Below are 26,420 nucleotides of genomic sequence, written 5' to 3'. Positions count from 1 at the left end.
CTTTCCTCTGAGGATTACATAGGAGTTATTCAAAAGTAATTTGGATACAAAAGAATAATATGTTTAAATAAGGTATGAAACATTTTACTGTTATTTTACACTCCCGAATGTTCCCCTCAAGCCAGAGAAAAAAAAATTTGCATCTCTCTCCCTGGTGGGAATCCTGTGCTCATGAAAGTACTGTATCGTACATTTCAACTGTATCTTGCACTTAAAAGGAGTCTAAATTTGTAGCTCTTCCCCAGTGCCATCACATGATGGGCACCACACCCCACTGAACCGCATAAAGAAGATCTACACCCAGAGGATATCTATCAGTTTGTGTCTCAAAGAGCCGCACACAGAAATTGGAGAAAAAGCAGAGTAATGACATTATGCCACGTTATCTCCTGTATAATGTGCCTACACATTTCCCTCCCTCATTTAAACTAGAACTGACATTTGAATATCATTCTATCCAAAAGATAGCCTTTTCACTGTCTTTGCAGATCGTTCTCACAAGCTTCTCAGTTTATATCAGTGTTTTTAAAGCATGGTGAAAAGCACTATGGATTTTCCTCTTGACTCTCTGTTCAATCCAGCTCAATCCAGTGCATATTCTGCACTTGAGGCCCGAGCTGCTGACAAATGGCAGTAGTTTGACCTTGATTTGTGAATTTTTGCAAGTACAAAACATCATCGACTGTCTGGGAAATGCTCAACACTTTTGCTCGGTCATGCGATAATGCATTTGCATTTCAAAGAAGTAATTTGTGCTGGTAATATTGTTTGTCTGCCTGTTGTGTTCTTGGTTGTTGCCCCTAACAGGACTGAGAACTGAATGATTTTCAAACTACTACAAAGAAAAGTTGTACACTGTGTATAAACAGCTTAGTTGTTATGTTCTTACTGTAGCCTGGTCAATTCTATACTTTTTTCCTCCTGAAGAATGTTTGAATAGAAACATTCCTAAAAACCAAGATCACCTTTTTTGCATAATTTCTCCTTCCCTCCCTTATGAGATGTTGTCCTCAGATAAAAGACTGTCAGACCCTTCTGCTGTTGCCCAAGAGTTGAAAGAATGGTTCACTACTGATTGCAGTTAAATCAGACCCAAACCTACTTTTATTCATACTACATAAAAACTTAAGTAAAGTAGTGAGGGGTTTGAGTTATCTTTTACCTTTATCAACCAATACATATAAAAAAGTTTTTATTAGTCATCTTATGGAGTTAAAGAATATTGTGAGTTTTGTAAATAGCCAAAAAGCAAGGTGATTTTTATTTAATGTTACATTAATATAAACAAAATTAATGGTTTAATTTAAAAGGATTTTTGATATTTATGTATTTTTTATTCAAATATCAACATTTTGGTGACAGCTGACAAAGTGAACAGCTGGAAGGAGACAAATTCATATTGCTCAAAGCACTGAATAAAGCGTCAAACACTCAACAGAGTGGCCAGGAATCTGTCTTGTTACAACTGTAAATGACTACATTGCGAGCTTGCTCTTCAAATGGCCACAGAAGCCAGCACAAACTGCACGCTTGCACACAAAACAAGCGTACGACTTACTGGCTCTTATCCAGTCTTTTACATACAGCATACACACATACACACTCTTCCAATCCTCTAAGCCCATGCCCTGTGAACCATGACAGCTGTAGCCAGCTTGATTGACAGAGTTTGAAAGTCAGGTTCAAGTGCAGGTTCACACGACCCCAGCGTTACTCTGCTTCCAACGTAAGGTTCTTCCCAGCTCTGCCAACGTCTGCTTACTTATCTTCCACCAGATGTCTGTCACATGCTGCGATGTTTTCTGCCAGTCATCTCCTAGTCTCCAGTGCTTAATTAGTGCTCATTAAGGCCTAGGCTTTCTTTGTAAATAATATATGGTTGCTAGAGAAAGTATATCAACATAAGCTATCTCTGGAGGGGCATCAGTCATTTTGCCAGTAAAATCATCAACATTTCCTCTTGCTACATTTGTTGTATGATCAAGATTCACCAGTAGTGAAACTTGAGTTCCTGAGTTCTAATGCTGTATGGGTGTGTAAAGGTTTATGTGGGTGTTTGCACCCTTAACTAATGCAGTGGCAAGTTGTTTTCTCTCCTCATCCTATTAAAGTGCTAAAACAATTTTCCTGAAAATATTTTATTATTTATTATTTATTTATACTTTCACTCATCATACTGCAGTAGGTGACTGCATGCTCATACACGCGCCCGTGCTCTCAAATATACTGTACAGCATGCAGCCAACCTCTGATTTTCACATTAATATATCTTTCCCTTTCTGATTTCTTCCCTGCTTCCACCTTGTCTCAGCTGTTTAGATCACATCATGAATGATACAGCCCTCCACCGTGAGGACTGAAGTGGGATTAGGGGGGTAGACATTACCATACTGTATGCCTACATCAAAGCACAAGCTCAATAATAGGCCCTGTCATGTAAACAAATCACAGGCTTTCAGGGGCAGTGGCCCAAGCCATGCAAATTCAAATTTCATTTCGCTTCAGCAGAAAATTGGAGCAGGGGGAATTAACTTGTGATCCATTCCTAATATTTCTCCAACATTTTTGCAGAGCCCTGGCGGTGCTACTCTATATTTCAATGAGGAACACAAACAATTTGCTTGATATGTATTGCATAACACCACAAAGAATGACAAAATTGGCCACAGCGCAGAGTGACAAAAACAGGCCTAATCGGACTCTTCAATTTCACGGTGACACAGCCTGCTGGAATAAGGTGACTCTGTGACGTTCCCCTCTCCTCGTGAAAATCTTCAATGCCATCTGAAATGTGAAGGAATTCAATGTAAAGAACCCCTGCTAAGCTCATTGTGTTAGCTGGATTTGTGCTTTTCATGCTGTAGAAAGACTTGAGTTTGTTAAATGTGATATATTTACTTTAGCTTTGACTTTATCAAAGATAATATATACTACTGTATGTTTAAATAAACATTATGCCATATCAAACATTCGGCTTTAGCAATTTAGCTTTTTTTTTTTTTTTTGCAATTTCATCTCCTTTTTGTTTAGCTCACACTATGCAAGTAGCATTTTTTTAAATAATGCATTAATATTTGAGTTTATTGCAAATGTGTACACACACCACAAACTAGGAAACATCAGACATGCTTTCCAACTTGAACATATAATTTTCAGTACCCTTCCTCAAATCCTGGCTACCCTTCCCAGTTTTTGAGAAATACTAAAGGTCTGTTCATTTATCCAGTTAAGTGCTGCAGTTTTCTGTTACATGTATTTTCCAGTAATAAGCGTTAATTACTGAATAATTCACTTGTAGCCCTATTGAAGTCTATTCTGGATATATTAATACACCAAATGCTACAGACTGGGAAGTGTTTAGAAGTACAAAAACAGGAGGTAGAAATAGGCAACATTTGGATAAAGATTGTATAGCAGAATAATAATTACTGTGTACTTTAAGACAAAATGAGAAGGACAAAATTAATGTTAAAGACCACTTTTAATTAAAAAAAATAAATGCATGCCAGGCTATGGTGGTGCATTTCACCAGTGACAGTTTAAAAATAACACATTCAGATAACTACGGTTTCATGCAGTATGCAAAATCTGTTAACTTCCATGGTGGAATCAGGTTTATCTAAATTGACCAAAAAGATTATTAGCTTTTTGGCAACATACTCGAACTGAAAGCTCAGGTTCTTTATGTGCACTTCTTCTCAGCCAGTCTGCTGTCACAGAAATACCTGAAATGACCAGAACATTTTAACATCATGGCGTGTAAATTTAACACATTAGCTGCCACCACTATGCTTGTCTCTATTGTCTTGATTACAAGGGAAACAAGTCTGAATCCAGTCATCACATTTTGAAAAGGTCAAAAATTTGACATGAAATTTATTCACACCACAACTGCAAACATGATCTTTTTCTAAACTCAACCAAGTAGTTTATGTGTCTACAGCAGCAGTGGTTGGTGAAATTTTATAATAACATGCCAGATCATTTTGTATGTTCACTACACATGTTTGGGATGTTTAATCAGAAATGTTTGCCCAAGCTTTTCTTAACTTTACTGAATAACAGCAGCACTTTGAAATGGGGCGCAGGAAGCCTTTACAATATTGAGAACTGTGGCGATCTCATCAACTTTCTTGCTCTTAATTAGGATTTTAAAGAGCTAAGAGGTGCATTTGTGGTCAGAAGTTTGCAAACACTCATCATGTGCATGAATGTCATGTTAATTTTTAAATTGTAATCATTTCTTTGAACTGTTCTTTTTCCAGGGTGGAATGATTGTACAGCATACATCTTTAATGACCTTAAAAACACAGTCCAAAGACATGCAGGTTAATTGGTGATTCTAAACTGCCCATAGGTGTGAATGTGAGTGTGAATGGTTGTCTTTCTCTCTGTGATAGCCCTGCGACAGGCTGGCGACTTATACAGGGTGTACCCTGCCACTTGCCCAATGATAGCTGGGATGAGCTCCAGCATTCCAGCAACTCAAATATATCGTCTTAGATATTGTTTCACTCAACAATGCAGTGAGGGAAAGGATTTATCACCTAGTTAACAAAATGGCAGAAGACAGACCTTTTGTTTTAAATAAAACAAAGACTTTTGTGATTTGTTGATTTATTTTTACATTTTGGAGCCCCTCTATCTTACATGCCACATCTCTCTGTTAGGTGATGGCTTTTTTTTTTCTGTCTTTCCCTGCAACACACTGACATTCTAAAACTCTCACCAAGGCCACGGTTTTCCTCACCAGCCTTGATCTCTCCATATCTGTCAAAGCTATCACTGGTCAGGATATGTGAGGCTCTGTAGAGTGTCTTGTAGAGAAAAAGTGTCAGGAAACCTCAGTATGTATTTATACAGCATGGAGGCACATTACAGACTCTGACCATGGGTGACTTGTGTGAGGAAACAGGTGAGATATGGAGCTGAGGGATACTGGTTTGCTCAGTCTTATCAGTCAGAGTGTCGGCCATGGGTTAAATCTCAAATGAAAACGAAAGAAAGGCTTTCCATTCTAAGAAACTGTGTGTCCATTTTAGAAAATTTCAGAAAGTACTATCAGCATGAACATTTCCAGTTTTTTTTAAACAATACTCTTACAAAAAATTTTTACTTATATTTTTAAAAAAAAGCATTTTAGATAATACACAGTTGTCCTTATTTTGCTTATTTTCATCGCACTGGAGAGTGACAGAGAGGCTACCACAGCCCTTCAACAGATTATGTCCTAACTCTGTAGAAATCTCAGCATTTGCACTGCACACAATCAAAGTAAATTATATCATTTCCTTTCAGTGACAGAGAGTCCAAGTTGAACCAGTAACAGCAAGGCACATAGCACATTAGCACTTAGTTAACATGAAATAAGAGACTTATAGCTGCAACAAATTAATTGAAGTAGTTTTTTTTAAAAAAGGCTTCCAGCTTCCTCCCACAGTCCAAAGACATGCCATTAGGTTAATTAGTGATTCAAATTTGGCTGCAGCTGTGAATGTGAGTGTGAATGGTCTGTCCATTTATGTTAGCACTGTGATGGATTGGCAACTTGTCCAGGGTGTACCCTGCCTCTTGTCCAATGACAGTTGGGAAGAATCCAGGATGGATGGATGGATGGTAAAAAGAGTAAAATATGAAATATGTTGGAGACTGCATTTTGTAACAATAGAGCTTTATATACAGCCTTTGGTAGACATGGATTTGGTCATTTATAATCATTAAAATACTGCTGGAACAAGTTTATATATAACCAACATCTTCGGATGGTTTTAACTATCTTCTTTAATGTCAGTGGTCACAAGTTCCTGCACACCAGCACAAGTAAAGGCTAGACTCAATGCACCAGTAGATCTTTTCAGAGCTGAAATTAGTAGGAAACGTACAGATGATACTAATAATATTAATTCTGTCCTAATAAAGGTGTTCAAATAAACCTAACCTGTAGTCAGGTCTCTCTCCCATTTTAACTAACTGGAATGTTTTTCTTATCACTGCTTGTTTTTATTCATATGATAAGAAAACATCAGCTTCGGGCGCCAGGGTGGCTCAGGGCGTGAGCAGGCAGCCATATATCCCACGTGGGGGAGCAGGCGGCGCAGGTTCGAGTCCTGTCGCTATTTACCGCGTGTCTTCTCCATCTGTCCTTCTGCTTTCCTGTCTCTCTCCACTGCAAGAACTATCCAATCAAGCCATAAAAAGGCCAAAAAATATCTTTAAAAAAAATCAGCTTTCCACCTTAGAAAAGCCTGAAAATATTTATGTAATTTAGCGCAAATTAGCAGGTATCTGGTATCCCTCTTTCTTAGCCAAGACCAACTGTTATTAAAATGTTTAATCTGCTTGGATTTTAGTTGAATGAAATTGTATTTATGGCATATGTTTTTCAGCCTAGTTTGTTGGGTTTTTTGAATTATTATTATAGAGTAGTGCCAAACAATAACACAGGTTAATGTGTCTATGTAACTGTGGAAAGCACCATTAATTACTTGCATTTATCTGAAGCAAAACTACACAAGTAGATAAATTACTATTTTTTTCCCCTGGAAAATTCAATTTGAAAGTTAGATAAAAAAAAATGATAATAATCATTCATTCATTCATTCATTTAAAAAAAAGAAAGAAAAAGAAAGAAAAACTAAAACAAAGTAAAAAGAAAGTTTCACTAACCTGCCAGTTCAGGCTCTCTATTTAAGTTAAGTTCTGTACTTCTTTCTTGTCTTGAATCAGTGATGCTAGAAGCTGTCACAAGGAAGAAAAGCTGTGTTAGACATAGTGAGCCTGTCAACACAGTGCCAAGCAGCTAAGAGAAGCCAAGGTTAGGCAGCAGCCAGAGGAGAAGAAAAGGCACTTCTGCTGTCTGCTTGAGAATATCAACAAAAAATAGACCCAAATTTCACCTCACTTCATGATATAGATTTGCTCATTACATGAACATTTACAGGCCACAATTTAGATGGAATCAAGGCCTGTATGTTTCTCTATTTCACTTTATTTTGCATTATTTTCCACGTCACAACAATCAGCAGCAATATAATTCTTCTTTTTTTCAGTGTGAAGATTAAAGAATGTTTTTGTTTTGTTGACAGCACTAAATCGTGTTAAATCTTCATGGTTCCTCTATTCAAATGACAACATTTTAAAATCTTTTCTTCCTTAGCATTAGTAGCATTTAGCTGCTTTAGCATTTTGAGTGTAGTTTGTGATTTTTTTGCCCGGTGTAAAGAATTGTAATAGAATTGTAGTTATGGTGGTCCAAGCACAGATAACATTAAAATGTAGCGTGTCATTCCTGAGGCAATGTGCTGGTCATTGTGGGCAATTTACAGACCTCACTGTGAAGCTTTCATTTAGACAACCTTATGTGATTTTTTTTTTCTTTTTTGACAGTGATTCTATTCGTTATTACTCTGTTGTGTGACTGACTTGAAATTTTTTACATTTTAGTTCTAGCTACAAGGTTTTGTAAGTCTTTTTAGTAACTTCCAGTAACCTCTTTATTGCAAACAAAACACACCCATATCTGTACCATAACAGCTATTAGGAAATGTGTCTTTGTAGTGGTTTGAGCTCAGTAAGTTAGACATACAGGGGACCACTATCCTCTTGTGACCAAAACCATTTACAGAAAATTTCTCTGATTTCAATATGACAATGCCAGTGGCAAAAGCATCACATCCCAAAGCTCCCCTGAGTCTACATCCCCCACTCTATCAGCCTGCTAGCTGCACCGGTTGGGCCTGATGATCCAGATTTTGCTGGTTTTTAATTAAGTGGAAGGTCAAATCTCATCGCTCTTGACTTCAGGGAGCTGATGCTGTCTGCATGGCAGAAGAGCTACACCCAGTCATTAATTTTATGGAGCGGGGACTTTAATTGATTAAAAAGTTAAGGACTATGGGGGAATGCGTAGTAAGAAGCACTATTTCATTGCTGTGATTGTTGGCCAATATTCATTGTCATTTATAATGGCTGCTAATGAGGAAAGATGATTTGTAGCTGGATGGATAGATAGCTGGATGGATGGATGGATGGATGGATGGATGGATGGATGGATGGATGGATGGATGGATGGATGGATGGATAGATAGATAGATAGATAGATAGATAGATAGATAGATAGATAGATAGATAGATAGATAGATAGATAGATAGATAGATAGATAGATAGATAGATAGATAGATAGATAGATAGATAGATTTTTAAACTAAGGTTTGTGAACTTCAGTATGATTTTTTTATTGATCTGTGATCTCATATGACCTCAAATGACACTTGACCTTTTCTGACACTATAAAATTATTACAAGCCAAAATATAACTTTTTGTTAACACTGAGGTAGGACAGTCAGAGGTTGCTGCACACTGTGGGGCTCTATTAAATTTACCACTCACCCAACACCACTGCATACGATTCCACTAAAGCAGTGTTTCTCAAACTGTGGTGCATATCCCATTGGTGGGGCGCGAACGAACCTGGGAGTATAATCATGCGGCTTAAGCTAATGTGTGCTACCTACATTAGCAGGTAGCACACATTAGCTTAGCCTTCTCCACCATCAGCAGAAATTGTATGTACTGCACAAACAGAGAACCTGTGCAATTGACATAAATTGTTAATAAAACATAAAATAGCCATTCTAAGGATTTCTAAATGCTTTATTTATGAAGAATTTGGTTGTTATAATCTTTTAAAAGGATTTAGTTGTTGTACGTCTAGTATTTATAAATGTTATATATTATGTTAACATGAAGTGTTACCCATACAGCGGGAGGGGTTTGCAACTTTTCTAATGCTATTGTGCTGACCTTTATCTAATGTCATATTCAATGTTATATTTTATTTAAAATGTTTAAGAACTTTCACTAAACCTCATTCACTGACTTTCTAATAGGCTGCTTAACAGCGATAGCAGACGGGGTCTAGTTTCCCTTGTTTCCCGCAGTTATCTATCATTAAAGTGAGATGTCACAGTTAAGCCAGAAAGTCAATTAGAACAGATGCATTTCTGACTGCTGCTGCCATTTCTTTGTCTCATGTTCAGTGGTGATTATAGAAAACAGATACCCAGCTCCTCAGTCTCAAATGGGAGAAATCTTCCCTCGGAAGTATATTGTAAAAACAAACAAAGGCATGACGTGAAACTGTGAGCCGACCAGACCTCTGGGGAGGTCTACTGTGTCAGATTCGCTCAGTGGCCTCCTTCCCAGCTGTTTCTGTATCAGTATCCCCCTCCTTACAAGATGTGAGGTCGCTAGCTGTAACCTTTTACCCTCTCGGGACTAAAATCTAATGAAGGGAATTATATATATTATATGAAACTGCATTATCTCATGTGATGAAAAAAAACAGCTTCTTCTGTTTCCGGTAGAAATGGGAGTAAACACAAATGAAAACGGCTATATTCTAAATACATGCAGTTTACACTCTGCTCATTCAGGTTGTTTAGAAACACTCAGAGGAGACTCAAATGCAAACAGCTTGTACTTTTTCAGTAAGCTTAGGCACATACTTCTTCCATGTGGTCAGAAGGGATGTGGATTTGGAGTGCCTGAAAGCCACAGCCCTGTTCTCTTCTCCTGTCAGGAGAATCTGTCAGCTCTGCCACAGTTCAGTCTAATAAACCAGCTTTACCAACTGGTAGGGTTTCCTGCCTGAAGGCTCCCTTGCCAAATAACTTTGAAGAGAAAGAAAAAAGGCGTATTCTCTGGCTGCCCAGCTTCTCTTTATTCTATCGTCTCTCTATCAGATCCCTGTTTTGTGCTCAATTAGTGAATCTTACAGAGTGCCTTTCATTTAGCTCTCAGAGTGGCAAAAGTGACCTTATTCGCATTGCTGTTCTCTCCGCAGGGGCAGTAACAAATGAGGCCTTGTTTTTTTTTTAAAGGAGAGCATAATGAAGCTTTGTGGAGGAATGATCCAAGTCAGATAACCCACCAGGATTTTAATTTACCACTGTCAAAAAATTTGAAAGCTTGAAATAAACGTTGCAGCAGGGGCAGAACTTTGCGTATTCCCTCCAGAAGGTATTGATTCAGTGAGTGCAGAATGATACCTATTCATGTCTCTGTCTTTTGTTGTTATTCTTGTGTCTCAGGTGCAAGTGCAACCTGCATGCCAACAGCTGTGTGTTTGACAAGGGGAAGCTGGGCTGTGAGTGTGAGCACAACACCACAGGGCCAGACTGTAGCCGTTGTAAGAGGCACTACCACGGAAGAGCCTGGAGTGTGGGTTCCTACCTCCCTATACCCAAAGGAACTGCAAATATATGTAAGTATAGAAGTACTTGTAATGTTATGTAGACGAGCACTGGCCATGCAGCTAACTTTCAACTGGCAACACACCATTTCCTCTCTTGTTGCTTGTTACCGATGAAGGAAGCCACAAGGAAACGTCATTTTTCCTTATCTTTGAAAGATTATTCTACCTCTTTATCACTTCAGCTCTTTGTCTCTGCGCTGCAACTTTCCCAGATGCAATTTTAGGCTATTTTTTATGCTTTTTGTTGCATGGTAGATTTAACAAACTACATACTGAGGATTTGCATGTCACATCAAATCTGATAGTGTTCAGTAGTATAACAAAAACTTTAGAGGTTTGTTCAAACTCTTTAAAAGCACCTGTGTTTGCATTGTGATTAACTGACTCTTGCAGTCATGTGTAAATAGCTGGTGAATAGCTGGGTATACTAAGGGTACACAATCTTCTTTTGCCTTTTAAAGTAGTTTAATCAAATCATTTCACTAACTACAACTTACTAATGCATCTCAAAAAATTAAAATATCACAATAAGTTATTTTTGTTCATAATTCAAAAAGGTAAACTTGTATTTATTCTATATTTATTATTGTAAAGTGAAATATTGTGAGGTTTTGTCTTTTACTTATGATAATAATGACTTATAGCTCATGAAAATCAAAACTCCATTATCTCAAATTATTAGAATATTTTCTAAGAGCAATCAAAAACAGATTTCAAATATAGATGTGTCCAGGTTTCAGTGAGTGTTGCATGTTCATTTACACACTCAATACTTGGTTGGGATTCCTTTATGAAGAATTGCTGTATCAGTGCAGTGTGATTTAGAGCAGATCAGCTTGTGACACTGCTGAGGTGTTAATGAAGCCCACGTTGCTTTAATAGCACGCTTCAGCTCATCTGTGTTCTTGGGTCATTTGTTCTAATCTTTCTCTTGACAATACTGGATTTGGGTCAGGCAAGTTGGTTAGAAAAGAAAATCAGTATCTCCATTAAATTTGTCATCAGATGAAATCATGAAAGTCTCTAAAATCTTCTGTTAGATGTCTGCATTGCCTTGATAAAATGCAGCACCAATGGCATGGCACAGCATGTCAGCCTTCACACTGGACTTCAAACACCTTGGATTCTGTGCCCCTCCACTCTTCCTGCACACTCTAGGACCTTGATTTCCAAATGAACTGCAAAATGTAATTTCACCTGAAAACAATAGTTGAGTTCTTTTTCTCCTTATCCCAGACAAGATGCTTCTGACAGTGTCTCTGGTTCAGGAGTGGCCCAATATTGAGAATGGGACAGTTGTAGCCCCTTTCCCAAAGATGCCTGTTGGTTGCTCTTGATGCATGGAGACCACCCTCTGTCCACTCCTTGTGAAGCTCTTCCAAGTTCTTGGCAATCCTCTCAAGGCTGCAGTCATCCCTGTTGCTTGTGCAGCTTTTCTTACAACACTTCCATTTTGGTGAAGCTTTCTTTAACATGCTTCAATACAACATTCTGTGAACAGCCAGCCTTTTCATTAGTGACCTCCTGTGACTTACCCTTTTTGTGGTGAGCCTTGAAGATCAACTGTCAATTCAGAAAGTCTTCCCTAGTGAAGACCCCTTCCCTTGTAGTTGTGTGTACTGAACTAGGCCAAGAGATACACAGTATTTATATTGTTTGAATACTAATTTACACAAACTTGAAATGAAGTATTCTAATCATTTAAGATAGTGGATTTCTGAAATTCATAAGCTATAAGCCATGATCATCCAAATTTAAACAAAAAAGCCCAGAAGTATTTCACTTTACATGTAATGTATTTGGAATGTATATCAAGTTTACCCTTTTGAATGAAATTACCATGGTATTCCACACTATTTTTAGATTCACTTTTATTTGTTGTTTCCAAAGATTTTTTATCAGATGCCATGGCTTTTTTTTTTTTTTTTTGGACAGAGTTAGTTAACTGTCGTCAAGTTGCTAGTTATCAGAAATCTTAAGTATTGCCAAGTAGTTAACCAAGCTATTGTAGAAAAACCCTGTTCTCATTCATGTTTTGTCAAGCGTGCCAACAAACACATCTAACAACTCTGCACACACTGTCTTTGGCTTCTCGATTGAGGTGCACTTATTCACGGAAATAATAAGATCAGTCCCTCACTCCAAACATGTCATGTATGAATGTATGCAGTTGTAAAGGATCCATTGTGTCACATTTAAACATACTGGGTATGCCTCCATTTTTCAGTGTCAAGGGTTAATGTTGGGAGGAGAAAGCTCCCAAACAGGTCACAGACAGCTTTCTCCTGTCTGGCAAACTTAAGGCATACTATAGCGAGCTTTAACCGAGAACTATTATCCCTCAGTGTCGAATATTGCTGCAGTGAGCAAGTCAAGGCACTGACACCAAAGGACACCTTGTCCATATCTCTGCATCTGACAGAACAGAAGTATTTGGCACCCTGGGATGAGAACGCGTTGGGATCACTGACTCAAATTCACTGTTACCCATTAGTTTTAGGGTCTTTGCATCACTGGTCAGCTGTTTTGAGTGTTTCATTCATTTAGTATTCGGTATTAAATAAGTGTCAATAGTACTCCTAGTAACACTTTAACATTTAATTTATTATTGCTACCTCAACTCTATGACAAGTGTGAATTTGGTATCTCTGAGGCAGAAGGTGCTCTTTTGCATTATCCCCATTATAATCTTGGACTGGAGTTGAGTCACATTTATCAAATCCCGTGCCTGAGGCAGGGGGCTCATTGCTTCAATAAATCTAATACAGCCATGCAGGGATATGGTGGTAGACGGCCAGGCAAGGCCAGATGGTGGAGGATCTAGCCCTCTGGTCCCCCATTCGCTCTGATTCAGCCTCCAGTCAGAAACTCTCATAGCAGCCGTCTGCTGGGATTGACAGCAAGTTCTTCAGATGTTCAGTTTGATTGTCTCACTTGAATTCTCAGAGACCGTGCTATGATTAGATTTGTGCAGAGATATGATATTGCTATTGATCCAGTGTGCTGGTAAATTTGTGCAGTAACACTAGTTTTCTTGCTCTTCTTAGGTCAATCTCTCATTGATGAATTGGAATAATTATCCATTCATTTGGATGAATGTGTTTTTGTCAGTCTGCTAGTTGCACGTGCACACACAAAGCTGTGTGCGTGTTCATACGTACATGCACACATGCACAGACACACTCACACACTTGATTGTGTGTGGGAGTGTTTATGCGAACATTTGTGAACTCTAAGGAGATATTGCTGGATTTATCCCTATACCTCTGTGTTATGAATCTCCCGGCAATGTGGTGCTCACTGTCAGATTGACAGGGTGTTATTAAAAAATCCAACACTTGGCCGCATCTGCACTGAACTGATGAAACCAAGGTCTAGCCATATCAAAAGCAATATTAGCACTTGTTTGGAAGTGGCATAAAATGCAATAATGTTGCACATGGAAGTGACGTAACAATATTGGTCCCCCAGGTGTTGAATGAACACACTTTTGTCTTGAATTATTCTTATTTCTGAGCTTGGGTCCGATTATATGCCTTTACCTATTATGTGCGGCTCACTTTCCCATGAGAATATTAAACATACAGCCCGTATATTACCACAAATATGTGGAACATGCAAAATGTAATTATGATTTAATAGCTTTCATCTGTCATCGAGTCTTCCTCTTTAATCTTGGAAGTGATTTATCTCACTGGTAGGAACGGGGCAGGGTCTATTACATATTCAAAACCACTGTACATGCAGATATATGGACATATGTGACCCTTCATCTAATAAATCTTAGCCCAAAATGGAGCACGGAGTTGCCAGGGGCCAAAGCTGTCAGCAGCAGAGAGACTAAGAGTGATTCAAATCCATGATTTTCCTGAAAAAAAAAAAAGAAAATAGGTGTGGGTGGGTGTTTGGGGGTGCTCTAAGTTGCATTCAGAGCAGTAGAGGAATCACTTCAAGAATTATGTTGACAGTCCACTTTGCAAGGAACGTCAACTCATCTTGTGTTCCAAAGCAGGTTCGCAGGTTAAGAGGGGCTGGGGCTGAGAGTTTGATCAGACTGTAGAATGTGTTTTGGCTTGAAAGGGCAATATTGTTTGCCCTCCATTTCTCACACTGAACTATCAGTGAGAAATTGCAGCCTAAATGTGTTTTTGCAAATTGGAGCTTAAAATCTCTGCTTTTCCTGTTGCTGCAGTGTTGTGGTTTTTTTTTTTTTTAATAGCAGTTTCTGTAACAGGTAATTTTGTAATGAATAGGGTGCAAACAATATTAAAACCCCCAGTGAAACATAATCACACTAAGGGTAAGTGGTAAATCTTGTGAAAGGCATCAGAAATTGGACTAATGCTGCAGTCAGATTTGGTTGCTGATGACATAAACATCACACACAGTGGGTGAATCCACAGCCAGATATTAATAACACATATGGTTTGTAAAGAGGCTGCAGCTTTTAATTCACAATCAGATGAGATGTCTCAAAAGTTGAAGATATTTTCCCAGTATGTTTGATTGGTTTTTAATCTCAGTTTTCTCCATATTATAAAATGCCGCTAACCTGACAGTCAGAGACCATTACAGCAACAAGGTTTTGATTCCTTGATTCAAACATTCAGTTTAATTCAATTCAGTTCAGTTCAGTTTCATTTATATAGCACCAAATCACAACAGTTGTAAGGTAAAGACACTACAATAATACAGAGAAAACCACAAGAATCAGACGACCCCCTGTGAGCAAGCTCTTGGTAATGGTAGGAAGGAAAAACTCCCTTTTAACAGAAAGAAACCTCCAGCAGAACCAGGCTCAGGGAGGGACAGTCATCTGCCACAACCAGCTGGGGGTGAAGGGAGAGAGACAGAACAAAAGACACACTGTAGGATAGAGCCAGAGATTAATAATAACTAATGATTAAATGCATATGAACATACAGAGAGTGAAAAAAGTGAAGAGTGAAGAAGAAGCACTAAGTGCATCACCCTAGGAACTAGAAGTAAGCCCAATGGTACTGAAAGATAGGGAATATAAGCCAAAAGCAGATAAGTGAGGAGAAAAAAACAACAATGTTCATTGAAAATATGAATGAAACCACTGATGACAAGACTTCTTCAATGTAGTTTTGATTCTGTTGACATTTTCTTGCTGGCAGACCTGTTATTATCATCAGAAGAAGGCGGAGTGGTCAGGCTTTCTTTAGAGCCACACAGTAGTTGCTGCTAATCAGAGAATGCACTGGAAACCGATGTGATAAGTGCTGGTGCTTTTTTTTTTTTTTTTTTAAGCAAACGGCAACATCATGAGCCGATGCTTTAATGACACATTATTTCCTTGTTCTTTCCACAGGTATTCCCAGTAATCATGGACCAGTGCGTAAGTTGATCAGGCTTTTTTATTGGCATGCTGACTAATATTTTCCTCCCCTGGTCATGGCTAATTCTTGTTTGACTGATGATGTTGCGTGAGAAACTGTGCTGTATGTTAACATTACCATTGATCAGCATGTTTTCCACAGTGGGAAAAAAAAATCCATCCTACCAAGGTACTCATGCATAATTGAATCTTAATACCCTACGTTTATGGAGGGGAGTGAAACGATGCATGGTGTGCGGTTAAATTTTTCCACTGCATTTCTAAAAATGACCACTGACATAAAAGTAACAGCATTTGAAACATTTAGAATTTATCCTGCTAATAACATTTAATGGGACTATACTTGATCTCTTCTTTTAAACATTTCTCTAATTTATTACAGATCTTTTCTACTTAACCTTCCAGCAGTTTTTCATATTTCACAGTGCAATGTTTCATAGTTTGAAATAATTGTGTTCTTCCTATTCTAAATGGAAAACAATGTGCATTAATTTTCATATGGCAATAGATCAGTTACACTTCTTTGAAAGAAGCTTTAAAATTTGTGGGTTTTAATTAGACAGTTTGAATAGGCTTTGTGGTTTGAAAGAAATTCAGAAATAAGAATAAGATAGGTCATATCCATTATTTTAAGCTAGACAGAAATTATTGGATTAGTGGATTGCATAATGGTTTAGGTTAAGGTCTAAGTATACATAATTTTGTAGTTATTGTGCTAAAACCTAAAAAATAATAGCACTGATTGATTCATGTTAGTAAGTGTTACTAATAAGTTTCTAAAATACTGTGGAAGTCCCAAGTGTCTGGCCAGTGTATCGGCACAACAGAGAATGATTTTTTTCCTTTCCAAACTAGAATATTTGCTCTAAGCACACAGATAGATATTTGCCCTAAAGAAAGAAAACCTTTTTTTTTTATATGAAAGTGTAGTTCCAGCCATGCTTCCCTCTGCATGTTGATGCCTGAAGGTGACTCCACATACTGGATAACAAAAGCAGCTGCCATGCATACACATCTCTATCTTTGTACTGTGGAAAATTCATTTAAGCTGCATGCACACTATTCTACATTAGCCCATTTACTACTCCAAATATAGCAGAACTCTTCCTGAAATTTGGACATATCTTTGGCCTGATAAAGGTCATTATTGTAAAAACTAGAAACTATGCATGCTGTCCCTGTGCTTTAAATTAATAAGCATGAATTATGTGACAGCCAGTGTAATACATAACCTTTCCCATTTTTACACAGATCGGGCAAATGCTTCATCTCTTGGTGTTGCAAATCGTAATCAAGGTAGGCTTATTGGCTTTGTAACTTCAACATGACATTACCCATACATAAAAAATATTGACTTATTATTGATTGACTATTTGGAAGAAAAAAAAAGAGTGTAATGTAGAATATGCAAATTCTTGTGTGCAGTAGGTTGTCTTCCCAAAGCCCCAATGCTTTCATCCTGTGCACACAAACACATGCTGGTCCTTCCAAGGCAGACCTTTTGTTGTGAGAACACAGCAGGGAATGGACCACATGCCTCATGATCACCAAGTCCACAGCCTCCTAACCTCTTTGATCATGCCCTCTTTTTAATTACCCAGTATGCTCTCTAGGGGTGCACCCTTTCTGCCATGTTCAGAAGGGGAAAAAAAAGAAAAGAGGAGAAGGAGAAGGAGAAGGAAGGAGAGAATAGGCTCCAGGGGGGGTTTATGTAGATTGATCTCCAGCTATCTCCAGATAATCCTCAGGCCCAGATTTCCTGTGTAGTGCGTGTTAAGTCACATCTGCACCAGTGCTCTCACAGCCCGGAGAGGAAAAAAATTAAAAGAAGACTTTGAGGATTTCCACAATTAAGTGGGGGGGGGGGGGGGGGGGGGGGTCCCTCCTTTTTTATGGATACTGTATGCAAAACTGGGGATAAGATCCAAAAATAATCTAGTGTTTTATGTAGTCAGAAGTATTAAAAAATATTGGAAATATTGTAGTTAAAGAAGTACAACTTTCTACTTTCCCAATTTAATCTCTGTCATTTCCATGTTAATTGAATACAAGAATACCAGTTTCTATGAGAGCTCTTTATTGGATTGTAGTGCATTTTATACAAGTAGATGTTTTAATAGCTATGTCTCTGAAATATCTAAGAAGATATTTATCATGCAAATTTATTTCAAGGTGATGAAATTTATAGTAAGTTAAAGATTATATTCTTAACATGGTGGCTATGCATTGCATGAAAAGGCTCCATCAAAAAATTTCCAAATTCAAACGTGACATCTTTAAAGGCATTGTTTTACCCCACTAGCAGTTTACATATTGGTGGAATTTGAAGCAGATAATGTTTTGAGTTTTTACTTGAAAAATGACCTGTTAATTTCTGTTGATTTACGACCCAGTACTAATAATACACAATACTAAAACTGCAACCTGGACAGGCCTTAACTGATTTAATTGCCCTAAAATGTAAAGTAATATTTGCAATAAACCAATCTGGACTTTAACAGTGGGTATATTATTGTTCTTGTTTCACAAGAAATGATCACAACATTTAAGACCCAGTAAAAAAAAAAAAAAACAACTGCAGAAGTGTAGATTTTTCCCTTGCTTCTTGCCTGTGTGCTAAGCTAAACTGGCAGACTGTTAACTGCATTCAAGTGCAGCACATCAACATAAAAGTGAGAGCAATGTTCTCGTCATACTGTCAACCCAGAAGTAAATAAGCACATATTCTAATATTTACTTAAATGCAACTTTCAGATCTTGCCGTTCTGACTTGACAAGCATTAACAACCCCAACACTTGAGTAAAAGGAAGATCAGGCACGTTCTCCCTTCAGATCCCCACTACTTTCAAGTGCTACTGTACAACTGAGATTTTATATTGAATTTCAGAGCCTTGAATCATTGACTAATGATGAAGCCTTCATGTTAATATGATAACAGGAGGTATGGCTGAATGAAAGTTTCAGCTTTCACTGACATCATGGCAAAAGATATTGACTGAGTGTAATTGAAACAATAGTATTCTGTCTCCAAGCGTATAATTAGAAGATCCTATATCTGACAACTGTCTCCAGGTACCCATGTGAATCCACAGTTACAGAGACCTTTTAAAAATATTAAATGTATTACTATAATATATAAAAATATGCTTTAATTTTTAATTAAATAGAGGAGCATTTGTATCTGCAGGGTCCTCTTTTAAAAAATGGGATTGTAAACTTTACGACTTTCCCTTTCGGCCTTCATGAGCAAAACTTCATTCATGTAATATCAGACTAGCTGATGTGAACAGATGTGTGAAACAAAGTTGGGTGTTCAACAGAACTTACTTCCACTAAATAAGATCTAGATCTTCCACAGAAAAAAAAAAAAAAAAAAAAGAGTGGCACTAGCTATGATCCACGACATCGATTTGTCACTTTCAACTTATCATGCTCTGATTTTCTGTAACTCAGAGACTTCGGCTGCAGAGTATCTGAGGACATTGAGAGTTCACAGAGATGAGAGGATAAGAGCACTGCCTGAGCATGCTTTGGACAAACAGTCTGCAATATCCTCTAAAAAACAAAAAAGAAGAGTGACCAATATGTCACAACCACAGTAGATTGAATGTGTCCTAATATCGACAATAGTCTAATCCAGTTGTGGTAGTGTGTAAGACAAATTTACATTTAATTGCTTTCAGTTGTGTCATAATTTGCAGTCCCACAAACAGCAACAGGAAATATAATTCAGCTGTTCGTCCTTCCTGTCACTCCTGCGCTGTTGCTTTGGTAAATTTTCTCTGTGTTACTTCGTGCAACACCAAAACCCCAGAGTGGATCTGTCATAACAGTTATACTGCTAAAATGTCACACATCTGACAGAGGTGTGAGGTGCACATATGTCTCCCACAGAGTATGCTGGTCTTTAGCTAGGACGGGAATTGCTGCACAAGTCCAAGAGTGAGTGATGTCAGATGGGGTAAATTTGCAGACCCACTACATGAAAAAAAAAAAAAAAAAAAAAAAAAAAAAAGCATAGAATATTTTTAATGTTCTCTGGAGGGAGTTTTTTCAAAGGCTGAAAAATAGTCCTGTAATGTTTTCATTTGTTCCTCTGAGCCAGGCTAAAGACTACAAATTTTAAGCTTAAGGCTGTTGTGGCATACTGTGAAGAATGTCTACAGGGACACTTCCCACATTGTCCCATGGTGTCCTTTCAGATGCCATTATTCTTAAATAGGAAAGGCTCATCTTTGTAAATCAAAGCTAGAAGGAGGGCTGGCTCTGCCAAATTTCACACATTATTACTTTGCTGCCAGCATCTGTTCCATTGCCTACTGGCTGAAAGGTACATTTTTGCAACTGGATGGGTTTGAAGAAGGAGGACAATTTAACTTTCACTGCCAGTGCAGTTATTTTCTTATATGTATCACTAGTAAACCACAGTAACAATCTAGTCATTAATAAAACGATATGCATGTTGGAAAGCTCAGGAAATTGTTGTGTTACTCATAATAACAAATTTCTTATTCACGCCTTTCAATTCAGAAGACGCTTTTCTCACATGAAAGGAGATGTGATACCTAATTTTGATAACCTATACCTGAAAGGGACAACAATAAAAGGTCCTGTATACAATTTTTTTATATTATATATTCATATTAGGAGTTATTTCAGATTATATCTTGTTGCTGCTCCAGATTTCAGGGCTGGAGAAACTGAGTGCCTGTATAATTTATTGTCTTTACAGAACATTTCATGATGTAACTTGACCTTGAGAACTGTGTAACAGAACTAGGTGAACAGCCATATCTAATATTTTAAAAAATACTGGGCATATATAAGGACTTCAAGATAGAAGCTGACCCAGCATTAATCACTTTAGGGATAGAAAAAGACCTGAGGAAACCGCAGGTAGCCGAACAACACCTGTTATTTTACAGATTACTTACTGCCAAGAAGCTCATTCTTATATTTTGGAAGGAGCATTAAGTACCAGCTGTTAAGTCTGGCTGAGTTGACAGAGACTCTGCACTTAGAGAGAATAAGATTTTTTCTTAAAAACAAACTTGAGTAATTTAAGAGATTTTGCACACCCTAATTTCATACCTAGGAAGCACTCTAAGTTGAGGTCTGGGGTGGATGTAGGCCATTCTGTTCTTGTTCTCTTGTTCACTCTGTACTCTCTGATATGAAAAGTACTCCCATTGTTTTGTCCTATCTTATTAGAATATAACCAAAGATGACCAACTGACAAACTTTTTATTTCACATTAGATGACAAAAAGTAATGGATTTACTTACACTTGTCACGAGAGCACAACATGTGGCTCCACAAAGAAAGGACAGTCTTAAGCCTCTGCATAAGCAAACTAATTGGTTTACAGATGCTTTTAGAGAGGTAATGGTCCTGAGGGTCTGCTGGAGGATACACAGATTATCCTTCGGCCACAGGCAACAGTGTTAATGTGTTGACCGAACTACTGAGACTTGAAGTGTTTTCCAAAACACACCAAGCAGCTGTTAAAAAAATTAAAAATACTACAAATTACTATTTGGGGAATTGCCAGAAGGCCATTAATGTTTGAACCCTCTCTGGACCCATAATTCGAGAATCCATTCCCACCACACCTGGTTAAAATATCAACATTGTCTCCCCAGTCATATTTGTTCCTTCTATGAAAGCAAAAACTGCACCATTGTTTCCATGTGGTCCAGTCAGGTTTTTAATACACTGACATTTGATTGACAACCTATTTGGTTATGAAATGGTTGTTATTAGATAGTCATACAACATTCAATCCGTGTACAGATACTAGATTTGCCATAGGTCTGTTTTATTGTTTGTTTATTTTGCTTTAATATGAGAAACATGTTTATGGCATTTACATATATCTACATGTAAATTATATTCCTGTCTGACTGTGTGTTACATGGCAAACCTACTTGTCAGAGCAGTCACAGCCATCACCTCTCTGCGCAGTGTCAGCCAGAAATATAACCCTGCGGTGCAGCTGAATTAGTGTGTTGATCAGTTTGCTCAGTGGCATAAAAAAGAAACAGATGTCCAGAATGAGAGATATCTAATTTTGTTGTCGGTCTATTTTCTGTCATTCTTTGAAAATTACTTAGCTTGTGTGTCGTGTTTTGTTTTGCCCCAACTTTGTCTTTTTCCAGTCATTTTGCTTGCTTTCCCAACCCTGTTAGTTTTACTTGTAATGCTTTTCAATCATGTGTGTGTGTGTGTGTGTGTGTGTGTGTGTGTGTGTGTGTGTGTGTGTGTGTGTGTGTGTGTGTGTGTGTGTGTGTGTGTGTGTGTGTGTGTGTGTGTGTGTGTGTGTGTTTTCCCTGCACATTCTCCCTTGCTCATTTCTTCATGTTTCTGTTGTGGTATTTTGCTTTACCGGATAATCTTTGGTTGGTCTTACATTGAATTGTACCTGTCTTAGCCCCGCAGCGCCTTCTGTTAGTCATTTCATTAAACCTCATCTTTGTTTGCCTGTCTTTTTTCTGAATTCTCCTTTGCAGACTCATTATTTTGAAGCAGTGTTCCAACAGCCATACAAAGCGAAATCTATCATACAACAAACCTACAAGACCTGCTGCAATTTAAGTAAAGCGTTTGGGTACTATATTTGCCCTTATAGTGCCATTGTCATTGACATAAAAGCACATAAAGACCATTAAACACAAAGAGGCTATCACAAGCAGTCTCTGTGGACTGTTGAAAGTAGGTGCAGACAAGGTAGGAAAAGCAGATCTACTAGTAGTATAATTTCCAACACTTCATCACAAAGTTATTGAAAATCCTGTATTAAAGATAAAACCCTGTGTCCACAGGTGGAATTTCCATTTAAAGTGCTTAACAGCAGTGGTGTCTATGTGCAGTGGGTGGGAATATTATTAAGTTAAATGCAATACCAATGCCTTCTTAATCAGTTTTGGCATGAGCAATGATTATTTGTTGAGTTTATTCTGATGCATGAGCCACATTACTGAAAACCAAAAATGTGATTACTATTTATGCAAGGAGAGCTATCCAATTACACTGAAATCTCTTGGCAAATATTACCTCTTCCAGGATTTCACCTCTGCAAGCAGAGAGGCTTCCTGGGATAATTGAGTTGTGAGTTTTTGTCTGGAAATGTGGATATTAACTTATGTAGTCCTAATCAGTCTACATCAAAACAAAGAAATGTTTGTTAGCCACTAAAACTGCAGCCGTGGATATTACATCCTTTTTCGAACAGTGCTGTATTATTTGCTGTAAGGTTAACCACAGAGAAGAAAATAACAGCTTCTGGTGAAATACCTGGAAATGCTAATTTGCATATGAAAGGTTGTGGTGATGTGATGGAGCCAGGTATCCATCCCATGTCTTCTCCTCTTTCTGTTCTCTTCACCTCAGCACAGAGGGGCTGTTTCACAATACTCTGGCTTCCTTTGATTCTCAAATAATTAAATTCACCTCATCAGTGCCATGGTTTGCTTGCTCTTTTGTTTTGCCAGAATTATTTGCTCTAAAGTCCCTTTGGCTCTACTAAAAATATCCATGAATCCATACAATGTCTGTGTTCTTTTGTCATGTATTTTCACAGGCTGTTGGAAGTATTATATTCATTTAATATGTACCCTTGCTATCTGTGTCCTCTTCCCTTTGCACACTTTCTGAAGTCCTTGGCTTTACCCTCTCTAATGTGTCAGCTGTGCTCTAAGGACACAGAGCACCACAGACAGGACAGGAAGAGGCAGCTTGTGCCCTGTGAACCTGCCTGTTGATGTTCTCTGCCGCCCTATCACTGAGTGATCTATTAATCACGCTTTCCTGTCTCCCCTGCCCTTTCTGCTTTGTCGCTGCAGCTCGGGTGTGTGACAACGCGATGCTGCGCTGTCAGAATGGCGGCACGTGCCACCACCATCAACGCTGCCATTGTTCCCCCGGCTTCACGGGCATCCTGTGTGAGAGAGCTCGCTGCCAGGGTCCTGGGGATTGTGATGACCAATTGTCTGGACAGGCCTCGCTCCATCATCACCCCATAGGCCACCAGTGCACTCTTACCCTTGTAGTGTTCCCGCTATTATTTGTTTCCCTTTGCTGAGGCACCTGAACCAAATCCTCAACCAAAACCCAAAACGCTGAGAATGAACGCTCAACCTTAAGGACACGGAGAACGAAGAATGTGTGGACAGTGTGCTCAGCAGACAATATAAGCAACTTTTTTTTGTAGATCCAAGGCCACAGTGGTGGATGGCAGTGTTATTAGTGCAAATGGCTGTGCACTGAAGTGTTGTACTGAATGATAGAAGGATTTATGAAAGGTTTAGTGAAATCACTGCTGTCTTATAACTTCCCAGAGGAAACGGTTGGAGCCTTTGCTTTGTGATTTTTGTCATTGGCTTATACTTCAATAAAAGCAGACTGGATACTCCAATCAGATAGAGATACTCACATCCTGAGAGCAAACTGTACAAAAATAGACACATGATTTCTAAGTATCATCTGAAATTCTAAAAAAAAAATATATATATATATATATATATAGTGTGGACGGGGACATCTAAAATCATGTTGCCTCACTGCCTCCTTCCTTACTTGTTACCATCTCCTCTCCTTTTCTCTTTTCCCTCACTCTTGCCTTTTCCCTCACTTTCTCCTTCATGTGCTTTGGTGACCCTGGTGATTTTAATTTGCTGAAGGGTGTCTGTTGTTTTGGAAAAAGCTGCAAATGCGTTATTCCCTAAAAGTACCAATCTAGTATGTTTTTTTTTGTTTGTTTTGTTTCTTTAAGAGGCTTTGTAGTCATGCTTGAGCTCACCTGTATGAGGGGGGGGGGGGGTGTAACATACTGTAACTGTATTTAATTTTGTATAAAACAGATATTTTCATGACTACTCAAAACTAAAGGATGTATTACTTGTTTTCTATTGCTGGCGACCTGTCCTTTAGTAGATGTGGACTATGAGTAAGGAGTTTGGTTGTATTATTTCTTTGCTTGTGTGGCACATGGTTCTCTTCATTTTGAGAACTGCTGTCAAAACTATGTTTACATACCCACTTACACAATACACTTCCACCAAAGCGAAAAAGCAAAACATGTCTTTGTCTTGTTGTTGAACTATAGTAACTTCATAAGGTAGTAACATTTGAGACAAGATATGTAGAGTTACAGGTGTATTGTTTGTAGATAGGTGTGAGCCAATGACAGTAGATGAATGTCATAAAGGATTTTAAAATCAACCATTGACCATTTCACTGAAACAACAGTTGCTGATAATAATATCAGTCAACAAATAACTCCCTGGTTCTTTGTCTATGGGTGGTTATTTTACTGTGCTGTGACACGCCCTTTTTGTGCTCATGAAACATGGGAGAATGAAAAGAAACTCAAGACAAAATCCCATCAATTTTATGTAAATTTAACAAGAAGATTCAAAGAAAAGGAGATTGCTCCACTGTCACAGAGGTTGTTCAGCTCAAGTCTGTAATCAGATCTAATCCTTGAATCAAATGGGTAGAGGGGAAGTTTTTCTGAGCTGGTGCGGCTGAAAGCCTGCATCCTGCTGTGGCAGCCACCACAAAGCTACACATTGAGGAAATGAGCTTTAATTCATGCAGGGTCAATGAATAGAAATTAAGATGCATCCCACTGGGTGACATATTGAGCACTGAGACCAATTTCATTTGAGAGATTAATTGTACTCCCAAAGGTTGTCATGAAACATCTAATTGTGCTAGAGTCTATTACAAGTGCCTCTCATTAAATTACTGTCTATGATAAGACTTGCAAATGCCTTTTTTGACAGAAAGCATCTTTTGAGGCTAATTCACTGTATATAATCACTCGAAAGGTGTGGATGTAGTTTATTTAGCAAGCATGAAAGTTTTGGAAGTGAAAAATGAAATCTCATGCTCGCAATTTCTGATGGAGAAAACATTAGTAGAAACTGTACATTTATCAGTTATTTAGTAAATAAATCAGCAACATCAGGGTTGGTGTGCACCTGTCTGTATTAAAAGTGATCACATAGAGTTTGGAGGGTGATGTCTTTCATAGCCTTTTATAGAAGAAAAACAAATCCAAGAGCAAAATTGTAAGGAATTAATTAAAGTGAGAATAAAAGTAGTTCAGGTAGACTCTGAAATCAAACTCAGCCTGCAATCCCAGAAGATCAGCTGATCTCAGTGCCAAGCCACATCAGCTGATGGATCAGCTGATACCCTTCTGGCAAGGTGCTTTGCAACCTCCCTTACCCCGAAGAGTCTCTTTTTCTTCCTGTTTCTAATAAATTTCTTATCTTTTGTCGCTGGTGACTGCTCTGTTCCATGTGGGAGGTCTTACTGTTGTTCTCCCCACATAAGGTTTCCATGTTCATAATATGTTGGACGATGGTCAATATTTTTGCCTCTGTACACACCACAGCTTTAATTCAAGGGTTTTTGCATTGAATTCTTAGGAATTACAGCCATCTTTAGACTTTGTCCCCCATTTTTAGAGGCTCACAATTAACTGATGACTGACAACTGACTGACAAGCACTTTGATGACCAGCTGAGACCTGTTCCCCCATTATTTCATGATGAGCAAAGCAGACATAATATCTGAAGTTCATTCAAAGGTTTCATTTTGTATGTTATAGCTTTTCACCATGATTTTAATTCTGAGCTGAGCATTTTTACCCTGAGCAAACTGATGGCCAAACAACAGGAGTAGTGGATTTGCCTGAGAAACCAAGAGAAATTGCACACTCATCTGACCCACCCCAAAAGCACACACAGCTACATTATAGCCTCCATAAAACTCCAGTGGAGCCTAATTCCC

The 26,420-nt window shown here is 38.2% G+C and overlaps 1 protein-coding gene across 1 annotated transcript in view; it reads left to right on the top strand.

Moving 5' to 3' along the window:
* Positions 1-24,357, top strand: part of LOC115796121 (netrin-G1-like) — a 65,455-nt gene extending 41,098 nt beyond the window's left edge. The window contains 4 exon segments of the mRNA XM_030752376.1: positions 10,094-10,266; positions 15,593-15,619; positions 16,871-16,915; positions 23,462-24,357. Of these exon segments, the coding sequence (XP_030608236.1) occupies positions 10,094-10,266; positions 15,593-15,619; positions 16,871-16,915; positions 23,462-23,700 (484 nt within the window). The 3' untranslated portion in view covers positions 23,701-24,357.
* The last annotated feature ends 2,063 nt before the right edge of the window (positions 24,358-26,420 follow it).

This window comes from Archocentrus centrarchus, chromosome 17, assembly GCF_007364275.1.
Source record: "Archocentrus centrarchus isolate MPI-CPG fArcCen1 chromosome 17, fArcCen1, whole genome shotgun sequence".
Classification (NCBI taxonomy): Eukaryota; Metazoa; Chordata; class Actinopteri; order Cichliformes; family Cichlidae; genus Archocentrus; species Archocentrus centrarchus.
Note: the sequence above shows the minus strand (reverse complement) of the source record. Positions and strands in the feature narration are given on the sequence as shown.